The sequence below is a fragment of the Zalophus californianus genome, chromosome 2 (genome assembly GCF_009762305.2).
Source record: "Zalophus californianus isolate mZalCal1 chromosome 2, mZalCal1.pri.v2, whole genome shotgun sequence".
NCBI classification, from domain to species: domain Eukaryota; kingdom Metazoa; phylum Chordata; class Mammalia; order Carnivora; family Otariidae; genus Zalophus; species Zalophus californianus.
The window spans coordinates 54,365,902-54,386,815 of record NC_045596.1 but is presented as its reverse complement, the minus strand read 5'-3'; the positions used below and the strand labels follow the sequence as shown (position 1 = coordinate 54,386,815).

General features: G+C 36.3%; 1 protein-coding gene across 3 annotated transcripts in view; it reads left to right on the top strand.

Annotated features, from left to right (window-relative positions):
- Positions 1-20,914, top strand: part of CENPC (centromere protein C) — an 87,365-nt gene that overhangs the window by 20,999 nt on the left and 45,452 nt on the right. For all 3 annotated transcript variants that reach the window (XR_004819925.1, XM_035726281.1, XM_035726280.1), the window contains exons 8-10: positions 1,664-2,184; positions 10,056-10,247; positions 16,923-17,214. Coding sequence is in view for 2 of the 3 variants with exons in the window: in XM_035726281.1 (XP_035582174.1) it covers positions 1,664-2,184; positions 10,056-10,247; positions 16,923-17,214 (1,005 nt within the window). In the remaining variant the exon portion in view is untranslated. The remainder of the gene's footprint in view (positions 1-1,663; positions 2,185-10,055; positions 10,248-16,922; positions 17,215-20,914) is intronic.

Below are 20,914 nucleotides of genomic sequence, written 5' to 3'. Positions count from 1 at the left end.
AATTTTGGAAGTATATAGACATTCAGTCTGAAGCAAGTGTCAATGTTATTTCCTAAGGATATCTTCAGTTTGAATAATCTTGATGTTATGGAAGTCCGTTGAAGTAGAATAGAGGAGATTTAGAGAATTCTTATTTATTTATTTATTTATTTATTTATTTATTTATTATTTATTTATTCATTCATTTATTTATTTGACAGAGAGAGAGAGAGAGAGAGTGCACACGCAAGGACAAGCAGGGGGAGTGGCAGGCAGAGGGAGAGGGAGAAGTGGGCTTTCAGATGCGGGGCTCAGTCCCAGGCCCTAGGATCACGACCTGAACTAAAGGCAGATGCTTAACCGACTGAGCAACCCAGGCACCCCTAGAGAATTCTTACTGGCTGATTTAGGAAGCACTACTTCTTTATATATAAAAACTAACAGATATTATGAGTTATATACAGTAAAGCAAATTAAACCTATTTATAACAGATTGGCTATTTCTTTAAATGTTGAAAAGTAACATTTCTGTTTAAACATTCATTCATTGTGTTTTCTGTTTATATTGACTTTTTCATTAGATTTTCTAGAGTTTTCTAATTATATAAACTTAAAAAACTTTACCTAATAGAAGATAGTATATTTCTTAGCATACACACACACACACACACACACACACACACACACACACATACACACATACACACATATGTGTACTATTTTACATTATAACAGTTTGAGATTAGGGAAGTAGAGAAGGCATTTTCATTTCATAATCTTTTTGTATATCTTATTAGTGAAAAGATAGAAAAAGCAGACACAATAATGGTTAAGCATCCTTACTCAAGTGGAAAAGGCAGAAACAGGAGTGCATATGCTAGATTCAGAGTTTGGATGTTTACCTTAAGTTTTTACTTATGCATATCTCACTTCAGTATGTGGTTTGCTTGAAGCTGTTCTTATAAAAAGGAAGGAAATGCAAGAGTCCATCAGATTACTATCCTTTAAATAATTCCTTCCTTCTCTAGAAAGCTTTCCCAACTAATTGGAAGAGATGCTGTTTAATCCCAATTTGCCTGCCTTTCTAGATACTTTCTATTTATTTCTATACCATGAATGCAATATTTAAAACTTACTTGAAAATGTATGTGAATTATTCAAACTTGGAATGAATTTTTACATAATATAATTTAGTGCATAATTTAGTAGTATTTTCTTAGAATATTAGACTTGAAGATGTCTTGGAAATAATCTTATTTTGGATGTGAAGGAATCTGGCCCCTAAGAGACATCTATACAAACATAATTAGCATAACATTACATATAACAATGGCATGCATCTTTGGACTGTCCGTCAATGTATCTGGGCTATGTTTAACACATCTCTGGGTTTCAGCTGTACAGTATATATAGTGGGTTGGGGCGGCATTAAAATTTTTGATGTCTAGGCTTCCTTCCAGCTCTAAATTTCTGTGATCTCATTAGTGTTATAAATGAATATAATCAGGCATTATAGAAATGTAAAAGAAGAGGAGGATTTTCAAGGGTAAGGGAAAATTGAGGAGATGTACACTGTTCTTTAAAAGATACATAGATTTTATTTCCTATATAGATTATTTTCTTCACAAAGCAAAGGTAAAAACTTATTTTTTGAGCTATTATTTATTATAACATCCTGTTTTAGTCCTATTGTTAGGCATATAGCAACTGCTCCACTTCACTCATCTCCTTCAAATGACCTGAAGTTGTTAGAGGATGAATTTATAATTGATGAATCAGAAAGAAGTTTTGCCAGTCGATCTTGGATTACTGTACCCAGAAAGGCTGGGCCTCTGAAACAGTGCACAGTATACCCTGCAGAGAGCTCTGCACTCCTTCAAAGTAAGAAGTCGAGAGAAAAACATCACAATGTATCACCTACAACTTTGATGAGTGACAAACATTCTGACACAGATTACCCAATAGAGAAATCTCAGCCCTCTGAACAAAAAAGACTGGGTAGGAGTTGTGCTTTGACAAATGAACTGGAAAATCATAGATCTACAAAATATGAAATGTATTATGAGAATGCAGAGAAATCATCTGGAAAGAAAAGGACTATAAAACAAAAACAGAGAAGAAAATTTAAGGACAGTATACTTGAAGAACAGGTTGATATGGAACAATCTAAAGATAAAGATATAAATATGTCACATATCACCCAAGGTAAGTTACAGAGAAATTCAGACAAATATGGAAGAGTGTGAAGAGATGATAAATGTTGATATTTCCAAAAAACAGATGCTGCCTGTGGGTAAGTGTTTTATATTAAGTATAGCTGAACATTATTCCACCACTTTATGTTCTTGTAATATTTCTATTTAGCTTTTGGAAGTAGGCAAAGTAAACCTAAATCTATAGGCTCTTTTCTAGCACCTCTATTTTACATGTAATTCAATTCTTTTTTTTTTTTTAAAGATTTTATTTATTTGAGAGAGAGAGAATGAGAGATAGAAAGCACGAGAGGGAAGAGGGTCAGAGGGAGAAGCAGACTCCCCGCTGAGCAGGGAGCCCGATGTGGGACTCGATCCCGGGACTCCAGGATCATGACCTGAGCCGAAGGCAGTCGCTCAACCAACTGAGCCACCCAGGCGCCCTACATGTAATTCAATTCTGAGTCACTTGAGTTTTGTGTAGCTTCTAAGAAGATGGCAGTATATATATAAAGGGAAGAGTGAAGGGAAAAGACTTGTAAACCGGATGGTTACCAGAATATGAATAAGACAACATCATATATTCTTTGAGGTTTAGTAAAATACAAACTGGGAAAGAAAAACCCAAGATAGTATGGCGCTATTTCTTTTTTTTTTTTAATATTTTATTATGTTAATCATACATCATTAGTTTTGGATGTAGTGTTCCATGATTCATTGTTTGCGTATAACACCCAGTGCTCCACACAGAACGTGCCCTCCTTAATACCCATCACCAGGCCAACCCATCCTCCCACCCCTCTCCCCTCTAGTATGGGGCTGTTTCTTACAGGATAAAACTTCATACTCTTCTGTTCCATCATTTACTCATTTATCTGACATTCAGTAAATTGCCAGACACTCTGTTAGGCACTGAAATTACAAAGATTACTAAGACACAATTAATCACCATTAAAAAAAAAAAATCAATCTAGTAGTGTCTGTAGACTAGTGGATATATACACATATATTCAGAGGATGATAATAGAATTACAGAGAACAGTTGTCTAAGTAATATCTCAGTGGATCTTTTTATCTTGGATCATTATATTATTTATCATCCAAACTGGGACACTTGAGAATGAGAGGGGTTGTCAGGACAGGAAGCACAAACTGGGATTGTCTCAGACCAAAGTTGGATATGGTTATGTCATCATTGTATAGTGATTCAGGTTTGTAATGATGACACTGGCATGAAGAAAAGATGCATTTATGTTCTTTGTACCACTTTTTAAGTAATAGAAAAGGTAGTTATTCTTACAGAATTTCTTTAGAATAGTTAGTGGAATAGAAAACACATACCAATGTATTAGATACTTTATATTTGCAAAATATAATTTAATCCCTCTTGACAATCCTGTAAGTTAGGTGATAACACTCAAAGTTAAAAAATACTGCCTCACAATAAAAAAATTAAAAAAAAAATACTGCCTCAGGATCTGTTGCCTGGTTAGAGCCTATATTTTTTCAACACTATCAAGAAGTTTTGAAATAAGTGAAAATGTTTTCGATACTGATTTGAAAAAACTATTGGTTAACCATAAAACTCTTTTCACTAGAATAGGATTTCTACCTAGAGGTCCTAGATGACTATAATATAATATAATATTGCTGATACAAAAGGGAGAGAGAGTATATATTAAAGCATAGTATTTAAGCTAGTTTTTATGGAAAGAAATTCCACTTCAATTATTCAATTATTTTAGCTTTCTTTTTGTATAATCTACAACATGGACTTTATATCACCTGAAATAATAGTTATTCAGTTTTGTCTGTGTGTACCTTTGTGTATTTGAAAAATTCTGCTTAAAATAAAGGGGAAAAAAGCCACCTTTTCTATTTTGTGGCCCTCTCTTGTAAATGTCTGACATGTCCCATGTTATTATTTTAAAAAAGATTTTTATTTATTTGAGAGAGAGAGCACAAATGGGGTGGAGAGGGATAAGCAGACACCCCACTGAGCAGGGAGCCCGGTGAAGCTGGGCTGTATCCCAGGACCCTGGGATCATGACCTGAGCCGAAGGCAGACACTTAACCAACTAACCCACCCAGGTGCTCCCCCCATATTATTTTTACTGGATTCTTTCCTCCCTTCCTCCCTCCCTCCCTCCCTCCCTCCCTCCCTCCCTCCCTCCCTCCCTCCCCTCCCCTCCCCTTCCCTTCCCTTTCTCCCTTCCCTTTCTCCCTTCCCTTCTCCTTTTCCTTCCCCTTCCACTTCCCCTTCCTCATTAGCAGCTGGCTATTTTAAGAAAATATAAAGAATCTGACTAAACTGAAGTTATATTATAGGAAAATTTTTTTTCTTATTAATCCTTTAAGTAGAATATTAATTCATAAAATTTGAAGGTACAAAATTTTGATTTATCCTAAGTTCTTAGGAAAAAACATTTTATCAAGAAAGTATAGGGGTAAAAAAAAAAAAAAAGAAAGTGTAGGGGTGCCTGGGTGGCTCAGTTGTTAAGTGTCTGCCTTCGGCTCAGGTCATGGTCCCAGGGTCCTGGGATCGAACCCTGCATCAGGCTCCCTGCTCATCCGGAAGCCTGCTTCTCCCTCTCCCCCTGCTTGTGTTCCCTCTCTCCCTGTGTCTCTCTCTGTCAAATAAATAAATAAAATCGTAAAAAAAAAAAAAAGTATACTTGAAGGATATTGTTTAATTATAAATGTTAAACATTTATTAAGTACGTGCCAAATTCTTCACACTGATTTTCAGATATATTAAATTCTTTATCTAGATTGGTTAGTGAAAATAATGTTTGATTAATTACCAATTGCATTTATTTTCTATCACTGTCATAACAAATTACCACATACTTAGTGACTTAAAACAGCACACATTTGTTATCTTACAGTTTTTATGGGTCACAAGTCTGAAATAGATCTCACTGAGCTAAAATCAATGTGTTGACAAGGTTGCTTTTCTTTCTAGCGATTCTAGGAGAGAATCTGTTCCCTTGTCTTTTCCAGCCTTGAAGTTGTTTATATCCTTGAATCCATGGTTCCCTTCTTTCATCTTCAAAGCCAGCAATGCCAGCCTTCTCACATTCCCAAATTCTTTTGTTTCTTCTTCCGTTGTCCTGTCTTTCTGACCACTACTTTTAAGTTAAAACACATATAATTAGATTGGACCAGCCTAGATAATTCAGGATAATCTCCCTATTTTAAGGTTTATACCTTTAGTCACATCTGCAAAGTCTCTTGCTATATAAGGTAACATTTTCACAGATTTTGTGGATTAGGGTGAATACATTTTTGGCCAAAATGAATATATTTTGGAAGGATATTATTCTGCTAATCATATCAGTTTTCAAAGACTAATATGAAAATGATTTAATTCCAAGGATATTTTTAGGCTGAAGATATTTTTTCTTTAATTCGAAAGGCACTTGACAAATTTGTATTGCCTAAGCTAATGATTTATGTTGAGGCAGTGGACTTTTCCACTTCTCATGTCTCTTAGGCTTCTCAAACTGGATGTATTAGAAACTAAATTCTTCCAAGCTTGCTCCTGCTTTAGTTTTCCTATCTTCATAAATGGGACCATAATAAATTTAGTAGCTCAGGAAAGAAATCTGAATCATCTTTGACTCCTCTTTAGCAACCTGTATAAAGTTTGACTTTCATATTTGTTACTTCTCTCCATTCCTCTTGCTGTTCTTCTTGCCAAGTTAGAGTCATTTATTTCTTAGATTATTGTAGCAGTTTATGTACATACCCTCTGTCTTCTCTCTACTCTCCAGATTCATCTCCTGGGTTACTTTATAATGAATTTCTCCCAGTTCCATGAACAGAGTACTGTCTCAACTGTGGGCCTTTTAAAATGCTGTACCTTTTGCTGAGAAAAATTTTCCTAAATGTACTCTGTCCCCTACCAAGCTTTGTACTCAGTTTACATATCACTTTACTTGATTATTACTCCCTATCCCGGTATGTTCCTATATATGCTCCAGTAACATCCTTTTTATTTTATCAAACATAAAATTACTTGCTAAATTTCCATTTTTCCTTCTGGCAGTTAGACTGAAAGTTCCATGAGAACAGCAACTATATCTGTCCTATTCCTAAAATACCCCTCAGATCTTAGCCTTAACAGTTATCTGTATGGGTCATTGGAATACATTATTATTATTATTATTTTTAAGATTTTATTTATTTGAGAGAGAGAGAATGTGAGCAAGAGGGAGAGAGACTCTGAAGCCGACTCCATGCGGAGCGCAGAGCCCAGTGCGGGGCCCAATCTCACGACCCCGAGATCATGACCTGAGCCGAAACCAAGAGTTGGACACGCAGCTGACTGTGCCACCCAGGCGCCCCAGAATACATTATTATTATTATTTTTTAAAGATTTTATTTACTTATTTGACAGAGAGAGACACAGCGAGAGAGGGAACACAAGCAGGGGAAGTGGGAGAGGGAGAAGTGCTTCCCGTGGAGCGGGGAGCCCGATGTGGGACTCGATCCCAGGACTCCAGGATCATGACCTGAGCCGAAGGCAGACGCTTAACAACTGAGCCACCCAGGCGCCCCAATACATTATTATTAATGACAGAAGTATTACTCTGTTTTGGATGAATAATTTTGCTGTGTTTATTAAAACATATCCAACCTTCGGAAAGATACTCCTTTACATGTAAATATGCAAAATTTCCTGTAGTTAATGAAATGTATCACTTCTGAGTCACCTGTTTTTCTGGTCATTGCCCTACTTAGGACATATGTTCCCATAGTTCTAAGTCAGCTCTCTTCACGTTACCATCTGTTCATATATCAGTTGTATCTTCTGTGTGTGTTCTTGTTTATTAGTTTTCTAAATTGTTTGTCATTCAGTTTCTGATTTTCCCTGATCTGGAATTAGTTTCTGAAATAATTGGTTTGTTTTCGACTTTGATATTTTTCTGTGTCATGGTCTGAATAAGTCTTTCACGATAGCATTTTCTTCCTGCGATTCTTTTCCCCTAAATCATTGTTCACATTGATTTTTTTTTTTTTTAAGTTTATTCATGAACATGGGCAATTTCTGTCATCATGAGCACCTCTCATTTGTTAGGACAGTTCCTGAGGGGGTGCCTGGGTGGCTTAGTCAGTTAAGCATCTGCCTTCAGCTCAGGTCATGATCCTGGGGGTCCTGGGATTGAGCCCCACATTGTCGAGCTCCTTGCTCAGGGGGAGTCTGATTCTCCCTCTCCCTCTGCTGACCCCCTCTGTTTTCTCTCTCTCTCTTTCTCTCTCTCAAATAAATAAAATCTTTATTTAAAAAAACAGTTCCTGAGGATACTTTTGATAAGGTAAGGGAAAGAAAAAAAGGGGGAAATAGAAGAAAAGGAGTTGGAGAAGAGAAAGGAGGGTGAACATATAGGAGGCCTGAAAATGATGCTCACTGGTGAGGATTCTTGCAGTTGTACAGGTAATTCCTTAAACCCACTAATCAGTGGCAACCATGTTGAAAGTTCTCCTTGCTTTAGTGTTTTATAAACTGACTCTTTATTATTTGCTATATCCATTCCCTAAAATATGTTCTTTATTATCAAGATTTGCTATCTGTGGTGGCTCTCCAAATACCTCCCATTCTCATCAGTTCTATTGGTTAATTCCCATATTAAGCACAATATTGGTAAAGTATATTCTTTCCTTTTTCATCAACTTTTCTTGTGTCTGGTTCAGATCATTAAGGCTAATGTTTTTCTTTTACTCCTTTTATAAGCATAAATCATTCTCTTTATCTTAAATTCAGAGTTGCCAAATCCTGTGACTTATTCTCAGATTGGACTCAGAGAGTTTTACTGCTGTAAGGGATCTTGACATAATTTGGTTCGTTTTCTATCTCTCCTCAATCAAATTTACCTGGGAGATTGACTAAAACAGCAGAACAGTGCTTTTCAAACTTGCATATGCATTTGAATTCCCTGAGGATTTTCTTAACATTTTGATTCATAAACCAGCTTAGTAGGTGTCAGGTGGGACCCAAGATTCATTCATTCTTTCTTTCTTTCTTTTTTTTTTAAGATTATTTGGAAGAGAGAGAAATAGGGCAAGCAGAGAGACGGGGAGGGACAAGCAGACTCCCTGCTTAGCACAGGGCTTGACACTGGGTTTGAGCTCATGATCTGAGAGCATGACCTAATCTGAAATCCAGAGTTGGACGTTTAACCAACTGAGCCACCTAGTTGCCCCAAAATTCTGTATTTCTAAACAGTCTCTTCCAGGTGATGCTGATACAGCTGATCTGTGAAGCATACTTGGTGTATCAAAAACGTGGATCCTATCTAAAATAGCTCATGCTGGGAAGTACTTTTGCCAATTTCATTGCCTACTGTAACATTGGCTTCACCCTGAATTCATATCTCAAGCCTATGTGCCAAACACAATGTTATATGCTACATATAGTAAAGATGACAAGATGTAGTTTTCATTATAGCCTAAACACTAGCTAATTTCTGATGCTATAATATTTTGATTCTTTTTTTTGTTTGATTTCCTTCTGTATTTTTTTTTAAGATTTTTTATTTATTTATTTATTCATGAAAGAGAGAGAGAGAGAGGCAGAGGGAGAAGCAGGCTCCCAAGGAGCAGGGAGCCCGATGCGGGACTCGATCCCAGGACCCTGGGATCATGACCTGAGCCGAAGGCAGATGCTTAACCATCTGAGCCACCCAGGCGCCCCTCCTTCTGTCTTTATTGATTACTTTTCCTCATTTCATCTATAAATTTTGGTGATTCTTTCCATATTCCCCGTTTAATAGTTTGCCCTTTGCTCTTCCTTTTATATTCATTCCTTGAGAAAATTATTCCTTTGCTTTAGATATCATCTCCATCTGAATTATTTCCCCAAATTTACCTTCTTAGTGAAGTCTGGTCTTGTATTTCCCATATTTCCAGGTTTCAACCTGTATTATGTTCTCCTTTCATCTTTTTAAAAAGTTCTGTATAGTTTCATATTTAATTATGTGGTTATATATAATACCTGCTCTGTTGGTCTTACATACTTTTATGTAGTTTGTTTACTCCATGAATATTTCCTACTTGATATGAGTTTAATTCCTTCTTTGGACCAGAAGTCTTTGTCTCAGTTGCTTAATAAATGATGGTTTCTTGATTTATTTGATGATCAAGAAAATTTTCCATTCTGTCTACTAACACCTAATATTTTAAACCTATTTCTGAGAAAAAGAAATTTTCCATTTTGGTGATTGTGCCCCTCTTAACTGTAATATTTGTATTGAAATATCTTGTATTTCCCTGATTTTTTCTTCTTCTGATTGTCAGCCACAAAAAACAAACTAGAATTGATTTCACTCTTCTGTTAGATTCTTTTCTTACCCAGTTGTCGTGGTAGTGAAATGAGGTTACTGCTGACACCAAACCTTTTCATTAGCTATGTATTGCTTGCCATATTCATTGTTTCTTTTCATTCTCTTTTCTTTTTTAAATTATATTAACAAAAATAATGGTTTTCCATTATTTGAATCTCCTCTTTCAAAAATTAGATTGACAAAATAATGATTTAATTCAAAACAGAAAAGCAGTGGTTACCTTTTTTTTTTAACTTGGAACATTGGTAAGTAGTTGGAAGAAGCCATATATTTTTCTTTTTCAGAGTGTACTCAATTTTTTTGGCTTAGGAGTATGTTAGTTATCAAGCAATGTGAAAAGTTTATATTTAACTGACAGAAACAGATCTTATTGAGAACATTTGACTTAAAAAAAAAAAGAGATGAAAGAAGTCCACAGAATAAATTTAAGATATTCCTATAATTGAGAGGGTTGTTTTTTTTTTTTAACCTATTGTGATTTTCTGAAAGCTCTTTGGTTCCATAGATTGTAAATTGTTTTTTATGGTTTTCTTTATAGGAAGCAAGAAAAATAGCACCAATGTTCCTTATACAGAGACTCAGAAAAAAGATAAAGAATATAAAAAGAAGCATTTTCCCAGTGGGTCCAAGAAGAATAAACTTGTACCTGATGAAGTGACTTCAACTATTACAAGAAGTCGAAGAATTTCCAGGCGTCCATCTAATTGGTGGGTGGTAAAGTCAGAACAGAGTAAGTATTTTATTTAAATGATGTTCATTGAGAGCTCCAAAAAGTCATTCTATAAGAGGCTTTATGTTTGATTTATACTCCCATTTTCCACAGAAAACCTAATGAGGGCAAAGTTAAGTTGAGTCATTAATAGAAATATTAAGTCAGTTAAGTGTGAAGATACTGGGCTCTACTATATATTGTATTCTAGATATAGGGATATAGCTCTGGAAAAACAAACTCGTACTCTCATGAGATTTAACATTTGAGGGGAGGAAGACCAGCAATATAAGTGTATAATTCATGCAGTGATGGGCAATAAAGAAAAATTAGCCTGGTGATGGGTATTAAAGAGGGCATGTACTGAATGGAGCACTGGGTGTTATACGCAAACAATGAATCATGGAACACTACATCAAAAACTAATGATGTAATGTATGGTGATAAACATAACATAATAAAAAAAAGAAGAAAAGCTGATAAAGGATAGAGATGGGAAGTAGAGGTAGAAGTGGGGTGGATAAGAAGGTAGAAGTGGGGTGGATAAGTCGATAGAAGTGAATAATGTTTTTGTAAAAGGTAGTAATAAGAGTCCATTTTGGTCTTTCAGAGCATATATCTCAGGAAAATGAAGAGGGGAACCATACAAATAACTTGGTGTGTAACATTTCAGACCAAGGGAACAGTATTTGTAAAGGTGCTGATGGAACATACTTGGCATGTTTGAGGAATTCAAGAAGGCTAGTATGGCTAAAGATGACTACGCCAGGAGAGATGAAGTCAGAGAGGGAGGCTGTGATAGACAGTTTAGATGAAGTGTATTGGGAAGCTACTAGAAGATTTTAAGCAATGAAGTGACTTGATTGAGTCCTCTTTTAAAAGAATTATTCTTTTTTTTTTTAAATTAAGAGACTTTTAAAGAAATTTTTATTTATTTATTATTTGAGAGACAGAGAGAAAGTATACGAGTGGGGTGAGGGTCAGAGGGAGAAGCAGACTCCCCGTTGAGCAGGGAGCCTGATGCAGGGCTAGATCCTGGGACTCCGGGATCATGACCTGAGCCAAAGGTAGATGCCCAACCGACTGAGCAACCCAGGCACCTCTAAAAGAATTATTTTTACTGCTACATAGAGAGGAAACTAGAGCATGGATACTAGTTAAGAGATTGTTGGAGGGAAGAGATGAAAAGTGGTTGGATTTGGTACTAACACATTGGAGTAAGAGAGAACCAGAAGTCTAGGATGACTCAGATTTTTTTTTTTTTTTTTTCCTGAACAGATAGAATAAGGGAGCTCTACTCTTTACTGAATGAGGGAAAGTATTAAAGCAGATTTGGGAAGGATGGCAAAGATTTCAGGTTGTAATAAATTAATTAGGTATCAACGTAGATACATTGAGGAAATAGCCTGGTAAATGAGTTTAAAGTTAGGGGGAAAGATTTGGGAGGACATATAATTAGGGACTTACCAATATATAGATGATATTTAAAACTTTAGGACTGCTTGAAATTCCTAGTGATAGACTGAACCTAGAGAAGAAAGAAAGCCAAGGATTGAGTCCTGGGAGACTTCCAATGCCAGGAGTCAAGAGGGAAAGGAGGATCCACCAAAAGAAACTAAATAGTTGCAGTTAGTAAGGTTAAAGGAAACTGAAGAGAACTTAGGGTCGTGGAAGCAAAGTAATGAAAGCATTTTAAGGATTGAGTGATGAACTGTTAAATACTGCTGATGGCTTGAAGTAGATGAGAGTTAAGAACTGACAATATAATTTTGGCATGTGGAGGTTGTTGGTCACTTGATAGAAATGATTTCTGTGGAATGATCAAATCAAAGGCCTGATTGAAATGGTTTCAAGAGTAGGAAGTGGGGAAGGAGAGATAGTAAGATGAGGAAGCATAGAGATGTGGGGTCAAGGGAGGGTCTTTTTTTTTTTTTTATAATATACAAGCTGTTATGTTGGTTTATCTGCTCATTTAAAATAACCTGATAGTGGGCACCTGGGTGGTTCAGTCGTTAAGCGTCTGCCTTCAGCTCAGGTCATGATCCCAGGGTCCTGGGATCGAGTCCCACATTGGGCTCCCTGCCCGGCAGGAAGCCTGTTTCTCCCTCTCCCACTCCCCCTGCTTATGTTCCTGCTTTCGCTGTGTCTCTTGCTGTCTCCGTCTCTGTCAAATAAATAAATAAAATCTTTAAAAAAAAATAAAAAAATAAAAAATAAAATAAAATAACCTGATAGAATGTGGAGAAGGGAGAACCCTCTGGTACTGTTGGTGGGAATGCAAACTGGTGCAGTCAGTGTGAAGAACTATGGACGTTCCTCAAGAAGTTAAAAATAGCTGTGATCCAGCAATTACAGTACTAGGTATTTACCCAAATTATATAGAAATACTAGTTCAGAGGGATACATACACCCTGATGTTTATAGCAGCATTATCTACAGTAGCCAAATTATGGAAACAGCCCAAGTGTCCATTGACAGATGAATGTATAAAGAAGATGTGGTGTGTATACATACATACACACACACATACACCCACATTCCCACACACCCACACAACAGAATATTACTCAGCCATAAAAAATAAAATCTTGCCATCTGCAATGACATGGACGGAACTAGAGAGTATTATGCTAAGCGAAATATATCAGAGAAAGACAAATACCATATGACTTCACTCATATGTGGAATTTAAACAAAACAAATGAGCAAAGGGGAAAAAAAGAGAGATAGGCAAACCAAGAAACAGACATTTAACTATAGAAAACAAACTGATGGTTACCAGAAGGAAGTGGGTAGGGGGAAAGGTTAAATAGGTGATGGGGATTAAGGAGTACACCGGTTGTGATGAGCACCGGGTGATGTATGGAGTGTTGAATCACTATATTGTACACTTGATATATTGAACTAATATTATAGTGTATATTAACTAACTGGAATTTTTTTTTAAAGATTCCATTTATTTGAGAGAGAGAGAGATAACGAAAGAGAGCACAAGCAGGGGGGGAGGGAGAGAGAGAAGCAGGTTCCCTGCTGAGCGGGGAGCCCCAAGTGGGGCTCTATCCCAGGACCCTGGGATCATGACCTGAGCTGAAGGCAGATGCTTAACTGACTGAGCCACCCAGGTGCCCCTACTAACTGGAATTTAAATAAAAACTTAAGAAAGACTCTTGAATATAAAAAATAAAAAAAAATAAAAAAAAAACCCAACCTCCTAGAAAGTTAGAGTATAAATATAGGATCACAATCCTTGAATGGGTAAGCAGGGGACTGTGATGCAGTACACAGATGGAAGTAGGTTGGTAGAGTTGATGGTGAGAAGATGAATATGTACTCTTCTGACTTTTTTGTTTTCTCGATGAAGTAGTAAGCAAGGCCATCAGGTGAAAGTGTAGTGAGAGAAGTGATAATGGTGTCCTGAAGTTTCCTTACAGCAAGAGGATACAAAGCAAAATCAGAGAAAAAGTACATGGGCAAAGTCTGAAGGAGTCCTCTCTCAATGGACTCATACCAGAGGCATTTAGTTCTTTTGGCAATGAATACTAATGATGGATGAGTGAAATGTTACCTACTTGGGAAGCTCATTAGAGATTTAGTGCCCAAGATTTTTACTGGAGGTGGTCACCTAGGCACCCTCCACCTAGTATGTACTAAAATTCCAGACTCCCTGAAGGAAAGCAAGAATTTGACATAAATCGTATTTTTTTGTAAAGCAGTTTAGGCACACTAAACCACATTTATCAGTTAGGAAATGATGGGAACCCTCTGAAATTAAAGTTCCCAAATACTAGCCAAGAGCTAACTTTGCAAGCAGGTCTTTCTAAGGATAACATTCTTAGGTCTGCTATGCCAGCTCTTTTCTGTACGATGTGAAACATTTATTGTTTTGGAAACATCTTTGATCTTTTAAAGGAAGTAGTCATGAAAAAAAGAAAATCATACTGTTGACTCTATGGTATTTAGATCAACAAATGAGAGTAGAACAAATATGGCACTACATCTGAGGCCTTGTTGCTATGAATTTTTGAGTCACTGGGATCCTTGATTGATAGTAGAAAGAAATATTCTTTTGCAGCCTTTCTTGGATTTTGGACTTAGATCTGAGTTTAAATTATGATTTCTCCACTTTGGGTAAGTTATTTTCTTCAGTTTCATATTTTGTAACATGATTACAAATCCTTCTACCTCATGATAAGGAGTAAGTGGCATGTAGTTAGTATATAAAACATTATCTACTCTTGTTATTGCTCTGAGGAACTCACCTTTCTGCCCCAGGTGCTTGAAACTACTGTAGCAGATGAGTGTGTAAATATATAGGTGAATAAAAATCTTACAAAGCCTGGATAAGTTTTCTAGAACTCTGAGACTTACCAAAAAAGACTTATGTAGCAGTCTTGAAACAAATGTTGAGTTTCTGATCAAGTAGGGAGTCACAAAAATGGAGGAATGCTTATAGATCTCATGGTTAAAACAATCCTTCATCTGCTAGAAAAAGAAAGTCTGAAGCTCAAGAAAGCAACATGGCTTGCAACCTAAGGTCATAGACCTTTGTGCTAGAACTGGAAAGCAGTAGAACCCAGGTTTCCTGACTGTTGATGTAATGTTTGTTTCCCTAATAACCAACCAAGCTGCCTATAGTAGATGTGTGGCCCTACTGCTTTTATGTTGAGAAACGTTTATGGAGTGCCCACTGTGAGGCAGGAATGGTGTTAGGCAGGGCCAGTACTACAGTGGTGCGAGTGAGTAGCAGAATGAGAAATTTGAGGAGGCACTTGGTCTCAGTTACAAGTACTGAGTTCAGGTTCAGTACTTGTAAGACTCTCTGAGAGTGAGCACCTTCTTAAATTTCCCACACTAGTTAAATTTTTTTTTTTTTTTATGATGGGAACTTTTAAGATTTACTCTTTGGTATTTATTTTGCAATATATACATATATAAAATTATTACATCGTGTACCCTAGACTTATAAATGTTATGTGTCAATTATATCTCAGTAGACTGGAAAAAATTGCTTCACCACAGTCCTGCCCCTGCTGTTAGGCGTTGGGAATATAAAGACAGGTAAAAGAGCAATCTTGGTCTCAAGGAATTGTCAGTCTGCTGGAAGAGAAAGATAAGTAAACAGTTAGATGGATGATAAATATTATTAAAGGGTTGAGAGAGAGCTACTTAATTTAGGCATGGGAATTAGGGAAAGCTTCCTGAAGGATGAATTAGGAATCAGCTGAGTGACGGGGTGGGATGAGGAGGAAGGATGAAATGTTTCCAGTAGAGTAGCATGTGCAGAGATATGGAGCTGAGAGTTTAACCTTTTAACAATTGTTTTATCAGAGTTATTTGGAGGGCTTGTTAAAACACAGATTATTGGGCTCTACTCAGAGCTTCTGATGTGGTAGGTCTGAAGCCTAGCCTGAGAATTTGCATTTGAAACAAATTCTCAAGTGATGCTGATCCTGCTTGTCTAAGGACCAACGAAGGCACGTACTGCGTGGAGCACTGGGTGTCATACGCAAACAGTGAATCATGGATCACTACATCAAAAACTAATGATGTAATGTATGGTGATTAACATAACATAATAAAAAAGAATTCACTTTGAAACAAAAAAAAAGAACCAGTGCTTTAGAGAAATGCAGGTAGTTCAGTATTGCTGGCTTTTTTTGGTTTGTTTATTTGCAGAGAATGTTGAAAATTTTGATTAATGAAGTAAATACTCTAGGTGTAGAAATAAATTATTGAAAATATTTGGACTTAATCCTTAAGTTACAGATAATCACTAAAAGATTTTAGCAAGGTTGTCATGATCCAGGCTGTGTTTTCTTTTTTTTTTTTTTAAAGATTTTATTTATTTATTTTGAGAGAGAGAGAATGAGAGATAGAGAGCACGAGAAGGAAGAGGGTCAGAGGGAGAAGCAGACTTCCTGCTGAGCAGGGAGCCCGATGTGGGACTCGATCCCGGGACTCCAGGATCATGACCTGAGCCGAAGGCAGCCGCTTAACCAACTGAGCCACCCAGGCGCCCCCAGGCTGTGTTTTCTTAAGATGATTCTTGAAGCAGTGTGAAGAATGGATTGAGGAGCAGCAGGGCTAGAGAAAGGGAGACTAAGAGGTGCTTTAATAATCCAGTTAAGAAATGATGAGGGTCCAGTGATAGGCAGGAGGGCTTGAAAGAAGTGGGTTTGAGAGGTATTAAGAATGTAGAAATGACAGGATTTGGGGACTTGATTGTGGATAGGGATAGGAGTCTTGGATGACTCAGATTTCTGATGTAGGTATCTGGGTAAATAGTTACACTTTTCATTAAGATAACTAAAACCAGAGGGTCAGATTTGGGGGAGAGTGGTAGGTGAATATTATGATACCAATATCTACATAATAATTAAAGTTAAGAGTAGAAGGGTCCCTCAAAGTAGATAGAGAAGCTGAAGCTGGAAGCTTGGGAAATGACGGGGTCTTGAGGATGGCCAAAAGAGGAGTGGGCAGAGACATAGGGCGGTTTTGGAAGCTGTGATACATGCAAAGGGTTGAAAAGCTGCCTAGTTTATGACTTTAATTTGAAAACAAACAGCCTATGAGATTGGGGGGGGTGTGTGTCTGTCTATGTGTATTTACATGTAAATAAATAATATTGGTATTTCAGTGAGCCCGCTAATCTGGATAAACATTATGCTAACTTTAGGTTATCATTGAATCCTTCAGGTCTTGTTTATAGCAATTCTTCAAGAAGAAATGAATTGTCAGTGTGTCACAACAGTAGACGAAAACCTGCTGAAAAATCAAACCAATCATCTAAGAATATTGAGGAAAAAACCATTCCGTTTAAAGGGCAGAAGAGAACTACTCTGGGCAGCTCAAGAGCACAGGAGTTTTTAAATACTAAAGATTCTGGAGGAATTATGGACCATGATGAAATTTCTGGTTGTTCCCAGAATGCGTCATTGGAAAATGATGAGGAAGACCTGGCTAAGAAGAAAAATCTTGATCATTCTGGGTAATGTCTGTTAGGTATACGATATAGTTATTTTTGCCATTCAGCATTTAATAGTTTGTCAGTGTCATTTAATCATTTATGGAGAAACTTAGCATAAAGGGCTCTGCAGTCTGGCAAACCTGGTTGTAAATCCACACCCAGGCCAAAGTAGTAATCTGAATTTGTTTCCTTATATTAAAATGGGGAATAATATATAGTACACGGGATGTGAGTGATTTTTTTTTTAAAGTGGTAAAAACAAAATTTACCATTTTAGTCATTTTTAAAAATGTATTTTATTTTTTAATTTCAGCATAATTAACCATCTTAGTCATTTTTAAAAAAATGGATTTTATTTATTTGAGAGAGAGAGAGTGTGAGAGAGAGAGTGCAGGAGCAGGGGAGTGACAAGGGGAGAGGGAGAAGCAGGGAGCCCAAGGCAGACCTCAGTCCCTGGACCCTGGGATCATGGCCTGAGCCGAAGGCAGACGCTTAACCACTGAGCCAGCCAGGCGCCCTTTAGTCATTTTTAGTGTATAGTTTGATTTGCTTCCTTTTAAGTGAGGTTAATGTAATTTCAGTAATTAGAAATACGTCTTAATACTCCTTGCACTAAGGTGATAATAGTTAACATACTTTGAGTGCTTATATGTGGCAGGTGTTTGCTAGGAGCTTTCAATGAATTTTCATCAGTCCTAACAACCTAGTGAGTTAGGCGTTGTTCTTGCGTATTTTTGCTTACTGACATAGTATGTATTCTTTAATTTACTCAACAAATAATACATATTATATGTGAGAAACTGCAAGGTGTTAGGGATTTATGGGAGTAAATTATAGTGCCCTAAAATATAGCAGTGTATGTCATTGTAGTACAGAAAAAAATTCCGTACACATTCTCTTTTAACTTTTTCACACCATTTCCATACCATTTTCCAGGTTTACAAAATTATTTCAGGTTTACAAAAAAAAAGTAACACCTGATTCCCCAATGACCTCACTTAAGAAATAAAATATTATAGTGACTGTTGAAATCCCATGTGTACCTTTGCTGAGCCCATTCTTCTCCCTTGTTAGTGATACTGAATTTGGTAGTTACCATTCTCATGGATATTTTTATACTTTTTCCTACGTGTGCATGTATATATGAACAGCATGTGGTATGGTTTTAAAAGTTTATAAAAATGGTTTTATTAGTATATATATCCTTCTGTGATTTGCTTTTTTTCCACAGTTCATTTTTGAGATTATTCATGTTGATAAATGATTTATTTTTATTCCTTTATAAGAAGTGGAGGTTGGCAAACTTTTCTTAAAGGGCCAGATAGTAATTATTTTAGGCTTTGCTGGCCAACAGGCAAAATGGAAACAGTTATGTCTATAGTTAGATAATCATTTAAGACGTGACCTTTGAAAATACACAAACCATTTTTAGCTCTCAGTATATAAAAAGAAATCAAGTGGCTGACTGAATTTATAGTTAACACCTTGTATGGTTATATGAAAATATTTAGTTTCTCTTTTTTTTGTACTTCATTCCTTTTTATTGCAAATAATATACCACTTTTTATCCATTCATTAAAGGGTGAGCATTTGGGTGGTTTCCACTTTTGTTGTTATTTTTTTAAATGATAATAATTTTTATTTATTTCCAGATGTTACTGTTCCTTTTCTTCAAGTATAATTAACATCGTGTTATATTTTCAGGTGTACAATGTATTTAGTCTCTTGATAATTTTTCACTATCAAAAACCAGTAGAGGAATTTAAGGAATTAAAACTTACTAGGTTTTTTGGGAGAAAATAAATTAAAAGCCTTTTCAATACTAGAATATTATGTGACACAAACCACACACACACGTGCGCGCGCACGCACGCACATGTGTTGAAATCAGGGAGGAGATGGATAATAGTATTTAAGCCAAAATTGATAAATTAATTTGTTTAAGGAGTCTTCCTTTTTTTAAAAAAAATTTTAAGGCATCTTCCTGATTAGAGATGTTACATGAGTTACTTCTCCTCTCTGCATGTATCTAACAGATGTTGAAACTTTTAACTTGTTTAAAAGTGATATTTTTTGCTTCTTTATAACCATGAGCATTAATTAAACTACAAGCTAACTTCCTTTTTCCCTATTAAAACCTGTTGGGAATAAACTAAACTAAACTTTAAGAGCTAGAGCACTTAAAGTGTAAGCAGTCTCCACTAAGTTTCTTTCATTCAAATTTATGTAATCACTTAATTTCTGTATTATTTCCTGAAGCCAGATGGAACAGAATCTCATTACTGTAGATTTCTGTTTTAAAAGTTTTATGAAGGGTACTTCACATATCATACAATTCACTCATGAAATGTGTACAATTTAATGGTTTTATAGTATATTCACAGATAGGTGCAAACCATCAACGTAGTCAATTTTAGAGCATTTTCAGCACTTCATGAAGAAGCCAGTACCCTTTAGTTAGCATTTCCCATTCCCTCTTCCACTGCTCTAAGCAACCACTAATATACTTTTTGTTTGTATAGATTTTACATTTTGGATTTTCACCTGAATAAAATCCTATAGTATGAGTTTTTTTGTACTGACTTCTTTCTGTTTGGATATTCACTGCCCCCCCTCCACCTCCCCGGGTTTGAACTCATGATCCTGAGATCAAGACCTGTGCTGAGATCAAGAGTCAGACACTTAACTGACTGGGCCACCCAGGTGCCTTCTGTTTGGATATTTTCAAGTTTCATGTTGTAGCATGTATCAGTAGTACTTCATTACTTTTTATGACTAAATAATATTTTATTTTATGGTATACCATGTTTTGTTTATCTTTTCATTCATTGATGGACATTTGGGTTGTTTCCACCTTTGGCTCTTTTGAATAATGCTGGTATAAACATTTGTGTACAGGTTTCTATGTGGACATATGTTTTCATTTCTCTTGGACATACACCTAGGAGTGGGATTGCTGAGCCATATGGTAACTCTATATTTAAGTTTGAGGGCACCTGGGTGGCTCAGATGGTTAAGCGTCTGCCTTCGGCTCAGGTCATGATCCCAGGGTTCTGGGATCGAGTCCCGCATCGGGCTCCCCGCTCCTTAGGAGCCTGCTTCTCCCTCTGCCTCTCTCTCTCTCTGTCTTTCATGAATAAATAAAAATAAAATCTTAAAAATAAATAAATAAATAAATAAATTGTTTGAGGAACTGCAAGACTGTTTTCCAAAGCATCTGACCATTTTACATTTCTGTGAGCAGTGTGTGAGGGTTCCAGTATCTCTATATCCTTGCCAGGAGTTGTTATTATCTCACTTTGATGCTAGCCATCCTAGTTGGTATGAAAGTGGTATCTCATTGTGGTTTTCATTTGCATTTCCCAGATGACTAGTGATGTTGAGCATCTTTTCATGTGTTTATTGGTCATTTGCATATCATTAGAAAAAGATCTTTTCAGCCTATTTTTAGTTGGGTTGTCTTTTTTTTTTTTTTAATTGTGTTGTTAGAGGTCTTTATATATTTTGGATACAAGTTCCTTGTCAAATAAGGGATTTGCAAATATTTTCTCCTATCTGTGGGTTGTCTTTTTTGCTTTTTAATGATGTCCTTTGAAGCACAAAGGTTTTTAATTTTGATAAAGTCCAGTCTATTATTGCTTATACTGTTGATGTCATATCTAAGAATCCAAGTTCATGAAGATTTGTCCCTATCTTTTCTTCTAAGAGTTTTATAGTTTTA